General features: G+C 44.1%; 1 protein-coding gene across 2 annotated transcripts; it reads left to right on the top strand.

Moving 5' to 3' along the window:
- Positions 1-4232: 4232 nt before the first annotated feature.
- On the top strand, positions 4233-8786 carry LOC110311751 (disks large homolog 5-like). 2 transcript variants are annotated; one of them, XM_021185263.1, is made up of 5 exons: positions 4233-4388; positions 5432-5591; positions 6796-6945; positions 7567-7747; positions 8459-8786. In XM_021185263.1, the coding sequence occupies exons 1-5, from the start codon at positions 4280-4282 to the stop codon at positions 8618-8620; spliced, it is 762 nt and encodes a 253-aa protein (XP_021040922.1). In that variant the 5' UTR covers positions 4233-4279; the 3' UTR covers positions 8621-8786. The 2 variants fall into 2 exon arrangements, with proteins under 2 accessions (XP_021040922.1, XP_021040921.1); XM_021185262.1 differs by having other exon boundaries at positions 4233-4412.
- The last annotated feature ends 3208 nt before the right edge of the window (positions 8787-11994 follow it).

Genomic DNA, 11994 nt, shown 5'->3' with positions numbered 1-11994 from the left:
ATAGTAGGGAAACAAAACCTTTTACAGTAGTCACAAATAATTTAAAAATTCTTGTTGTGATTTTAACCAAGCAAGTGAAAGATCTGTATGACAAGAACTTTAAATCCCTGAAGAAAGAAATCAAAAAAGAATTCAGAAGATGGAAAAATCTCCCAAGCTCATGGGTTAGCATGATTAACATAGTAAAAATGGTCATCTCACTGAAAGCAGTCTACAGATTCAATGCAATCCCCATCAAAATTTCAACTCATTTCTTCATAGAGTTAGAAAGAACAATTTGTAAATTCATTTGGAATAACAAAAACCCAAGATAGCAAAAAATATTCTCAACAATATATGAACTTCTAGGGGAATCACACCATACCTGACCTTAAGCTGTATTACAGAGCAATAGTAATAAAACTGCATGGTGTTGGTACAAAGACAGGCAAGTACAGAATTGGAAAAAAATTGATGGCCCAGAGATGAAGCATATACCCATCATCACTTGATCTTTGACAAAGGAGCTAAATTCATCCAGTGGAAAATAGAACATATGGTCCTGGTTCAATTGGCAGTCAGCATGTAGAAGAATGCAAATTGATTCATTCTTATCTCCTTGTACAAAGGTCAAGTCCAAGTAGATCAAGAATTTCCACATAAAACCAGATATGCTGAATGGAATAGAAGATAAAGTGTGGAAGACCCTCGAATACTTGAGCACAGGGGAAACTTCTTGAATGGAAAAACAATGGCTTATGTTTAAGATCAACTATCAACAAATGGGACCTCATAAAATTAAAAACCTTCTGGAAGGCAAAGGACACTGTCAATAGGACAAAATGGGAACCCACAAATTGCGAAAAGATCATTACCATCTCTACATCTGATAGAGGCCTTATATCGAAAATACACAAACACTCAAGAAGTTTGACTCCAGAGAACTAAATAACCCTAATAAAAAGTGGAGTACAGAGCCAAACAGAGACTCTTCAATGGAGGAGTCTTGAATGGCTGATAAACACTTAAAGAAATGTTCAACATCCTTAGTCATTAGGGAAATACAATTCAAAACAATCTTTAGATTCCACCTCATACCAATCAGAATGGCTAAGATCAAAAAATGAAGGTAACAGATGTTGGACAGGCTGTGGAGAAAGAGAAACACTCCTCCATTGCTGGTGGGACAGCAAGCTGGTAAAACCACTTTGGAAATCAATCTGGTGGTTCCTGAGAAAACTGGAAATAGTTTTACCTAAAGACCCAGCTTTACCACTACTGGGCATATATCCAAAAAATATTCCAACACATAACAAGGACACATGCACCACTATGTTTATAGCAGACGTATTTATAATAGCCAAAAGCTGACAACAACCCAAATGTCCCTCAACAGAAGAATGGATACAGAAAATGTGGTATATTTACAGAATGGAGTACTACTCAGTGATTAAAAACAATGACTTAATACAATTCACAGGCAATTGGAAGGAAACTAAAAAAATATTATCCTGAGTAAGGTAACCCAGACACAAAAGAACAGACATGTATGTATTTACTGATAAGTGGATATTATCCCAAAAGCTCACAATGCCCATGATACAACCCACAGAACCTATGGTGCTTAGAAGGAAGATCACGGTATGGATGCTTCAGTCCTGCATTAAGGGGAGAACAGGATGATCATGGTAGGTAGAGGTAGAGTGGGACCTGGAGGAAGAGAGGAGGGGGAGGAAATAAGGGAGGCAGCATAAGGTACTGGAACGGATGGGAAAGAGGTACAGAGTGTCAGGAAATCAAACAAAAATATGTAGGGGTTGGGGGGAGGAACAAAGGATAGCCTCTTGAGGGTCTCAGACATCAGTGAGGCTCCCAAGACCCAAAGGGGATGACTTTAGCCGAAATGCTCAGAGAAGGGGAAGATAAAACCTGTAGGGACCACCTCCAGTGGAGAGGTGTACCTCTGCCCCCCCACCCCACCCCCAACACCCCCGCCATCGCCCTCTGTCAAGGGTTGGTGTCATCCACCTATCTCAAAGTTTTTAACCCAGAAATGTTCCTGAGCAAAGGAAGAACAGGGACAAGAAATGGAGCAGAGACTGAAGGAAGGGCCATCCAGGGACTGTCCTACCTGGGGATCCATCCTGTCTGCAGAAACCAAACTAGACACTGTTCCTGTGATCAAGAGGCACTTGCAGACAGGAATCTCAAGTGACAGTTCTTTGGGAGGTCCGGCCAGCAACTGACAGTTGGAACCAACCATTAGACTGAGCTCACGGAACTCCTTGGGGGAGCTTGGGGAAATGCTGGAAGTGCAGAGGGGGATTGCAACTCTATTGGAAGAACAACATCTGCTGGCAGGATCACCCAGTGCTTCCGGAGATTAGACCACAAACCCAGGAGTTTATCAAGAGGGATCTATAGCTTCAGATACATTGTCACAGAGGATGGCCTTGTTGAAAGCAATGGGAGGGTAGGCCCTTGGTCCTGGAGAGATTTGATGCCTTAGTGTAGAGGGTTGTTAAAACAGTAGGGAAGGAAAGGGTGGGTGGGTGAAGGAGCACCCTCATCCAGGCAAAGGGGAGGAGGAGGGGGCAGATATTGTTTGAGGGGTAACCAGGAAGTGGTATATCATGTGAGATGTAATCAAATGGAATAATTAATAAATAAATTAAACACACACACACACACACACACACACACACACACACACACACACATGCTAGGCATTTCATTTTACAAATGAAGACTCAGGAACCAGCTCAGAGAGTCAGGAAAAGCACCCAGCTGACCTTCCTACTCTGCTGACCTCCCAGAAGGAAAGCATTCTTTATCCCTTCCCACACTGTCTTAAATATCCTTGAACTTAAAGACCTTCCTTTGGTTTAGTTAATTTTATTCCCTTTCAACTGGTTAATTCTTCTGCCTCTTGATCTGGAGTTGACTTTATTTTGTCTTGCAATAAAGGTGTGTGCTACACCTGAGCCAGACAAGAAAGTACAGTAAACAGAAAGCTCTTGGGTTAAAAGTCTGTGCTAGGGATGAGCTATACCATAAAAAGGGATTTTGTTTGTTTGTTTGTTTTTTCCAGAAAATAGCACTATCTTGGAGTTTACAATGCAATCAAATATCCTACAACAGAAGTCAGCAATGTTCCCACCCTTATATTATCAAGCTCTCTGACAGTGCTCTGGTTGTTTCTAGGCATGTCTGAGTACATCATCATGGAAATATGAGGATCCCAGGGACATCAGAACTTGGCTTTTGAACCTGTTGCACATGGCCAACAGGGACCTAAAAAGCACCAAGGAGACAACTGATCCTTATCTCAAGGGATAAATCCCTCATCCCTCTTGTAACATAATTTACTGTAAGATGTCACCATTCCTGACCTTGGCTCATTGTCCTATGTGCTGCTGAAAGGAAGGGTTCCTGTCCAGGGTTCACCCAACAAACTACAGAAACACTGAAATCAGTTAAACAATGTTCCACAAAGCATTATATAGGACCCATTCAATTCAGAGTCACTATGCACTGTTATATCTAAAATGGCCTGATCAGAACTGACCACTTCATATCCGCTCCCTGGGGTTTTGTTTTGATTTGTTTTTTGTTTTGTTTTGTTTTGTTTTGTTTTTCTTTATAAGTTAACAAAGATAGATCTTTGGGGCCATGGCTCAGCACCCAAAACCTCAGCATATTCAAACTGGTGTGATTTCTCAGTAGTTTTTAATGGCTCATTTGCTGATTGAGGAAATTTTAAGGTCGGATGAGACATTTCTGAGAAGGGTTTGGAAAGGAAACACTCAGTTAGATACACAGGAATTACTTAGGCAATGTCAATCAAGACTGGACAAACCCTTGCTTTGGAAGGAGGATGTGCTCAATGGCTGTGTCCCAGGAAAGTCCTTAGGAAAGGTATCTGTTTGTGGAACATTGTAAGATTAACAAATGTCATTCAGAACACAACAGGATGTGATCACCATGACTATGCTCTGAGTCAAGTTATTTTTCCATGTCAGAGATTGGCAGGCATATTACAGCAACAATCTAAAATAGGGGCTGGACAGAGTACAAAATGGCAGTAGCTATACTGGCTAGTATACACCTCATCTTCCTATCAGTACAGGGAGAACATTAGCAGGGAGTCAAAGGCAGTAGCCCATGACATCAGCAATCCTTTCTTGGAAAATCTATTGTCTCCTGGAGAGTTCTTGGCATCTCATGTGATGTCACCAGTGTTGTAGCAACAAGCTCACTTAGGATTCTCACTCAGTATCTAGCCACTACAAAGGTGGATATGTTTGCTCCACTCAAAAATCTTTTTAGGAGAGCCAGTGTGGATGAGAGAGAGGCCAGAGAGAGGAGGAAGGATGCTGGCCTTCCATCTGAGAGTAATGAAGGACGAAGTAGGTGGACTTGGAGAATCTGGAGTAAGTCCTGGGAAGTGGATGTTGAGATCCCTGGAAGGGGTGGCCTGAGATGGCCTTTATAGTAATGGGGCACAGGAACTGGAGTCTCTGGGTAGCAAAAGAATTTCCATAATTATCAAAATTCTTGAACATCAAGGATTTCAGAACATTACTTTCTCCATCCCCTAAGCAGGAGTTGGCAAGGCCAAAACTGTTATGCTAAGAACTCCAAGTATTTACATTCACTGAGTATTGTGGGTGTTACATGGGGACACAATGAGACCATCAGGAGTCACAGAGTGCCTAACCTATGCCCTTTTAGGGAAGGCCATAACTGTATTTCACTCTCATGGTTCTTTAACTTCAGTGATTATTTGGGAGTAGTATGATGGAGAGAATTGTGCTCCAGGCCATGACCTCATGTTCTCAGAACTACTCTGACCTCCTGTCCATGACAGTTCCCACTTTACCTTTCTTTATCACCAGTTGTGAGTGGCAGGCATTTCTATACTGTAACCACAGACCTGTCAGAGTGGATACACCCAGACAGATATGGGATCCTATTGCTACTTCTTGGGTGTTGGTGTTTCAGTAGGGGCAATTGATAGCATTTTGACCATGTTGTCCCACTGCATGACTTTTAAAGCCCAAGTCCTGGGCCTAGCATAAGTGGGTAGGAGATCTGAGCATCTCCAAGCACTAAAGTACTTGAGAATAGTGATTTTACCATCTGACTTGTGAAACCATGGGATTGATGGCTCTGAAGCCAAATTGCACTCTGTTCAGTTGATAATCATCCTGAGTAAACCATCTCTCTGGTAATAATAAGCATGTTTAGGGAGACAGAGGAAACACTTGGCTGTTTACATCTCCTGGTCTTTCTAGAGTACTGGTAGAACTGATACCCACTGTGGAGGCATCTCAAGCCCAGATCAAACTCTTGCTTTTGTCACTAGTTTCCAGGCATGTTCTCTTTCTTGGTGGTCTGCCTACACTCTGCACTCTCACACAAAAGTATTCTTGTGTTCTTCTACCTACAGGGGCTGACAGACAGACATCATCCACTGCACCTGACCTAATCGAGAATGAGTTCAAAAAGGAAAAGGAGAGGCTAATAACAGAGCTGCACCTCATTACCCAGAAGAGAAATGAGCAGAGAGCTTGCCTGATCGCTTTCAAAGAGGGATCCATGTACAAGAGGTATGGAATTGCTCCAAACCCTGTGGTGTCAGTCTGGGGTCTTCAATGTCAGCCTCATCTTATCCTTTGAAGGAGGTGGGTTCTATGAAGCTGTACCACCAGATAGTCCCTATGCCCAACCTCATATCCATGAATGCTTCATAGTGGAGAGGCAGAACCTGAAGCTTGGTCAGGAGGGAGATAAGAAATGGACTCTTCTGCTTCCTCCAGTAGAAAAGAAGGACTAGTATTCTACGTGAAGAATTCAGGGATAGAGGCAGTGGAGAGTGAGTTCCCAGCATGCATTTGGAAAGAACTTGACAGATGTGGCTTTGTGAGGTTCTAGGTGATATGAGTTTATGGTGACTGAGTGCTTGGAAGCTTCTCGTAGTATCTAGAGGGGTCTGGTCCCACATTTTACTTCTCAGTGCCTGTCTAGAAGGCCTGAGGCTCATTCCTGTTGCTCTTTGTCTGTGTGCCTTATACTGTGAGACAGTAATGTTGCACATATTTCTTTTGCATCTCATTGTGCTCTCTGTTTCTGTCTCTGACTCTCATTCTCTGACTGTTTCCTTTTCTCTTCCTTGTGTGTGTTCAAGTCTGTGAGTCTGTGTGTGTGCACATGTACCTACATGTGCATGAGTTTTGTATCTTTAATTTTCTCTCCAAACTTGGGAACCTGTGGGGTTTGTGTTTTCGCTTGAGGATTTATCTTCATAACCATTTCAAGGTGATGTTAGTGTTGAAGCCTCGGAGCCCCCACTTTATTCAACACTGTTCTTTGCCTATGTGGTCACAATTTTCCATACATTTGTATCCCTTGGGCATATTATAAAGCTGGGTTGATGTCTGATCACATCTCCAGGGTTATGTGTAAGGTCTGTTTCTAAGGTATAAGTTATTCAGGATTTACTACCCCAGTTGTGAAAACAGGAAAATGTAATCACAGGTTTCTGGTGGGCAAAGACATGTGGCCTAGGCTCTTGAGGACATAGCTGGTTAGACTGCAACATCCAACCCTACTGAGTGAACACAGGGAGCCAGGGAACCCTCCATCTTGATGCTTAGCTTCTGCTGCCCTGGACCAGCATATCACATTTTCAAAGCTGAAGATCATCCCAGTATATAGAATCCAGAATGTGCTTTCCATGGCTGGGGTAGTCCAGCACTCAGCCTGAGAAATGTGCTCTTAAAAGCCCATGTTCATGGAGTTCTGTCTTCCTAGGACCAAGCCCTTCCAGAAGATGAATCCATTCTATGAACAACTGACATTAAAGAAGAACCAGATCATGTCCTCTCTGCACAAGTTACAGATGGAGAATATTGAGGCCCAAAAGAACATCAAAGAGCTTGAGAAGGAGATAAACTACTATACGTAAGTACCAGTTAGCAAGCCAATCAACAGTGGAATGGCAATTTCTGCCTTCCTTGGTTTCTGGACTGGAGAGTCTGCAGTTCTGTTTCTACCCCTTCTGCTTTTAGCCATCAGTGTTCCTTGGGATAATAGACTCAGTTTTCATAAATCCGTAAGAGACTGTTACCCCTCCCAGCATTGTCCAGGCATCCTTAGAAGCCTCTCAATAGAAGAGTGATTGTGCATGGTTATTATGCAGTACTGAGAGCCTGGTTATCAGGCAGTGTTTTAGAGAGCTGAGTGTGACATAACACAAGGATAGAATGCCCTCCCTTTGGTTCTGCTGATCTACTCTGATGATATTTGCACCCTACTAATTGATGTTGCCCTAGTGCATTGGGCGGACATGGATAGATGGAGATCCCTCTTTCTTTTGGAGAGACATGGAACCTTATTGGTGTTTGGGCTGCAGCAATAATTTCTTCTTCCCTGAAATGGCTGTTTGTGCAGCTGTCATGGATTTATTGAGATGGATTATATTAGGTCCTCATGGGAACCAGGGTCCTGGTGGGGTTAATGGGCCTATACATAAGAATGAGAAGAGGAGGCTGCAGGATCTTACTATGCAGAGGGTGTTTCCAGAAACCTACATAGCCAGCTCATGATGGAGAAGAATCGTATTAAGATGTCCATCACACGGAAGCGGGAGAGCAAGGAAGTACAGATTGATTGGGCTCTCATTGAGAAATATTTGGTTGACTCGAACCTGAATGGTAAAGACAAACAGGAACAGACCAGCAACCATGAGACCCAACAACTTCAGGTAGGGACAAGCAGCTCAGTTAAGCTAATACTGTCTGATACCATTTGCCCCATTGGATTCATATTTGCTTTCCCCTACCACCTTTCTAATCCACATTCCCAACCAGCCACCCACCTCATGGAATGCAGTTGCTCATTGCTCTTTTTATACACACATATTCTGGGAAGTTAGCCTTTTGTGAGAAACTAAATCATTGACAAGTGTTCCTCGCTGCTCTGTTTTAATCTGGTCTAGAAAGAGTGACAGATGAATAACATGCCACATTTCTGCATGTGCTCATGATAAGTGGGATGGTATGCAGAGCTNTGAGCAGCATCTAGGTCCTGGGACAGAAGTCATGCAAGGGTCATGCAACTTGAGGTGGGAAGAACCTTCCAGGGTTAAAATTGAAATGCAAATATCAAATGAATGCTTCTCATGGTCATTAATCTGGGGGACAGGTGGGCTTCTCCTTTCTTCTTGCAATCCAATGAGGTCTCTTCCTATTGCCCAATTCTTGGTTTGCAAGCATAGAAGTCTGAGTGACAGCTTGCCAGTCCATGTGTTTGTGAGTGTTGTTTGACATTTTTCCCTGCATGTATATAACAGCAATGGTTTCAGTTAATAGATCAGTGTTAACTGTCCTGTTGAGGTGGTGGGAGACAGCAGTCTGACAGCTGACATTTAGGTCTCCACCAAGCCTGTGTCTTAAGAATTGCCTTCCTCTCCTAGGACTCACAGACTCCAGCAAGTGCTGAAATTTCCACATCCCAGGAAGAGAGTCTCCTTCAGAATGAGTTTCCACCTCAGGAGCCCCCTGCTGAACTCCATCCCCAACATCCACAATCTACCTTGGATGAATCTTATTACATTCAGTTCATTACCTCGGTGTGAATATGAGGAAGCCAGTGAGTCAGCTGATTCAGGGTGTTATTCCCTTTCCTGTTCTGGCAACACCACTTGAGAGAAGACTGAGGTGACTGCCCTGCCAACAGCAGTCTAAGAGTAGATACAGGCTGTAGGCCTGTACTACTTAATATGCAGTGAAAGGGTGCTGATGTACAATAAATTTCTGTTACAATTTTGGTTAAAGTTTTGCTCTTTATTGTTTTATTCTTTTTAGGTTTTGCTTAAGTTATATATTCTTGTTTGGTTTTTGATAGAACCTAGTGGGGACCCCCCTCCCACTCATATCTCAATTCTGCGTGCATCCAAAAAATCACGAATAGACCATCTTGATGTAAACACATGAGATAGTTTAATAATGGAGCTCTGGACTGACATGCATCCCACAGAGGAGATAACGGATGTCGGCCACAAGGCTCGAAAGCTAGGGGTTTTTTTTATGGGGTAAGGGGCTTAGGGGTGTGGAACTCAGCATAGCAACACACTATTGCTTATTCAAACATCAGCGGAAAAATTACATGTATGTACAGGGTGTCAGAGTTCTGTGACTCAGCTCAGATAGCCCTGTTATGTCCTCACATTCCTCTTTATCTTTATGGTCAAGCTGTTCCCAGGAATGTTTTAACTATGGGGCATACCTGGGTTTGTTTTCCTTTATTCTCAGCCCCAGGCAGCCTCTACGCTCACAAACAACCAGCAATTTCTGAGTACTTTATATGACTTACAGGTTTTGAAATTTCATCTTTCTTTCATTCCCCTCCTCTTCTAGGACTAGACCCCCACCAGAGCCTGGCAATTAGACTCACTGGTGTTCCTTAACTTAGACAGAAGCCCCAAGTGGGCAGCTGCCTCCCTCACTGGAGCTTGGAACAGACTCACTGCCAGCATCTCAGGGCAGAGTAGCCTGAGAAGAGAAAACACTTGGGGCAGGGAAGGGAGTGCAGCTCTCACAGCTGGCTGCACCGGACCACTGATATCTTAAAGTGAAAGCACTTTTTCTGTTAACAAGAGACAGGAAGCAGGGGACAGGGGAATGAGAAGCAGCCAGGGAACCCTCGGTGCTCTTGGCTGGCCACTCCCACAACCTCCTCTATCTCCCCTTCAGCAGCCACATCATCGAGGGCCACTGACTTCTCACGGACCACCCCTCTTTTGCTCCAGGTTTCCCGAGCTCATTTCTCCCTAGGCTCCAGGTCCATGTGTGTAGGGGGGACCACTGTGACCTGTTGGCTGCTCCCTAGAGTTGGAGTGGGAGGCAGGGCAGCTGAGGATCTGAAAGGAAGTGGTCATCATAGGGATCTGACAGGATTATTAGGCTTATTTCAGAGGGCATAACTCAAAAACAGTTGTCAGTTGTTAGTCCAAGTCCGAACACAAAGCAACACACAAGACACACACAGAAAGCATTTTCAGGCAGCCACCATAGAATCACAGTGCCACAGAAATGAAAAACACAAGTAAGACTAAAACAGGGAGTCTTACACGCAATTTCCAGAGAAGCCTGGCACTATCTGTTCCAGGCATATACTGAATCTTAGCTGCTGCTGGGTTGAGAAGGACTGTTTCAGATTCAACTTCCTAGCTTGACACTGGAGCATCCTCCAGTGTTGTGGTCTGCAACGTTTTGGCACATCTCATTGCCACTGCAACCAACCCAAATGGACCTCTTCTCCATGGGAAGGCCCCCAAAACCTGAGACTGGCCTAAAACCAAACCAAGATAATCAGTCAACCCCTTGGGACCAAAACCAGATCTGAAACCAGACAAACCAAAAGCAAACAAGAATCAGAAGGTGGTCTAATCAGAAGGTAGTTCACACACAATTGAACAAGGCAGACAGACACACAGACATACAGACAGATAGGCAGGGAGCAATTCCACTTTACATCCCATGTACGATGTCTGTGTCCCATGATGAAAACCACAAACAAAAACAACACAGCAACAGAGAAAAAGACACCAGTATATCCAAGCACACTCGTCTGTGCCTGGACTTGTACAACCAGCCAAATGAGACTTCCTGACGGGGATCGGATTCCACATCAACTCCTTTCCTGATGGGGGGACTCTGCTTCCACCCCTTCCACCCTTGGAACATCTTCCAGGTTTGCAGCCTGCGGGGCCTTAGGACATCTAACTCCCGCAGCCACTAGGTCCTCATGGTCCACAGTGGCAGCTGCCAGAATACAGAATACCAGAACTGGGAACCCAGGTGGGACTTGAACGCTGGTCAGGTAGACATAGGAGGGCTGTCAGACTCTTTTCAACTCAGCCCCCGGTGGGCATCCAAGCCTCTGACTCACTCATTGTTGGGTGGACAATGGGCAGCCCAACCTGGGACTCCTGGGGCTACTCTCAAAAGCCCTGGGGTTATGGGAGAGAGAGATGAGGAAAGAGAGGTTCACACTCTGGTGAGAGTGAGCACAGCCTTGATGAACATAGACAATCTATGGTTTTAGAGCTTTATTATAGAAAGGCAGGGGAAAGAGAGAAGGGAGAGAGAGGGGTGGGGAGGATAGAGAGAAATAGAGAGTAAGAGGGAGAGAGTGAGAGGAGAGGAGAGAGGAGAGAGGGTGAGAGTAAGAAGTAAGAGAGAGACAAGTAAGAGAGCATGGTGGAACCAAGCAGCCACCCTTATATTCATTCTTAACTGTTGCTAGGTAACTGGGGAGGAGTTTAGACTGAAGGTAAGAAGCTTGGGAAATTGCCTACTTTACTTCTAGCCATGCTTCCCATGTGGGTGCTGTGGGGGGCAGTAACTTAGGTAGGAGCCAGAGTTCCAGGAGCATGAGGGAATGCCTACCATGTCATGTAGGTGAATTATCACCCTTCTGGGGTTCAGACCACAGCTCAACTGGAGAACAGTCTGTCTGTGCATAGCCCAATGCCTCACACAACAGTACACTAGAAACAAGGTGAGGCTAGTGAGACAAAATTTAGACTACACTAGCATGTTACTATTGTATTTGTGGGGACCCCTTGAATACCTTAGAACCTGGAGGGACCTGGGTCTTTCTAAGTCTACTCATGTATGGTGGTATGTTTGGTAAATCCTACCAGATGCATACATTAACCTGTTTTTTTTTTTTTTTTTTTTTTTTACATGTGACATGAATCAATAATCTATGTCAGTCTTTAAGATTAAACTGTCCTTAATGTACAGTGTGGACTGAGTCTCCTTATTTTCTCTCCCAGATAGCTAAACATTCCCAGTCTCCTTTTTTCCCCACTTTTTAAAAACTAGGTATTTTCTTCATTTACATGTCCAGTGCTATCCCAAAAGTCCTCCATACCCTCCCCACTCACTCCCGTACCCACCCACTCCCACTTCTTGGCCATGGCCTTCCCCTGTACTGAGGCAT

The sequence above is a fragment of the Mus caroli genome, chromosome 16 (genome assembly GCF_900094665.2).
Source record: "Mus caroli chromosome 16, CAROLI_EIJ_v1.1, whole genome shotgun sequence".
NCBI lineage: Eukaryota > Metazoa > Chordata > Mammalia > Rodentia > Muridae > Mus > Mus caroli.
This window is presented reverse-complemented; position numbering and strand designations above follow the sequence as displayed.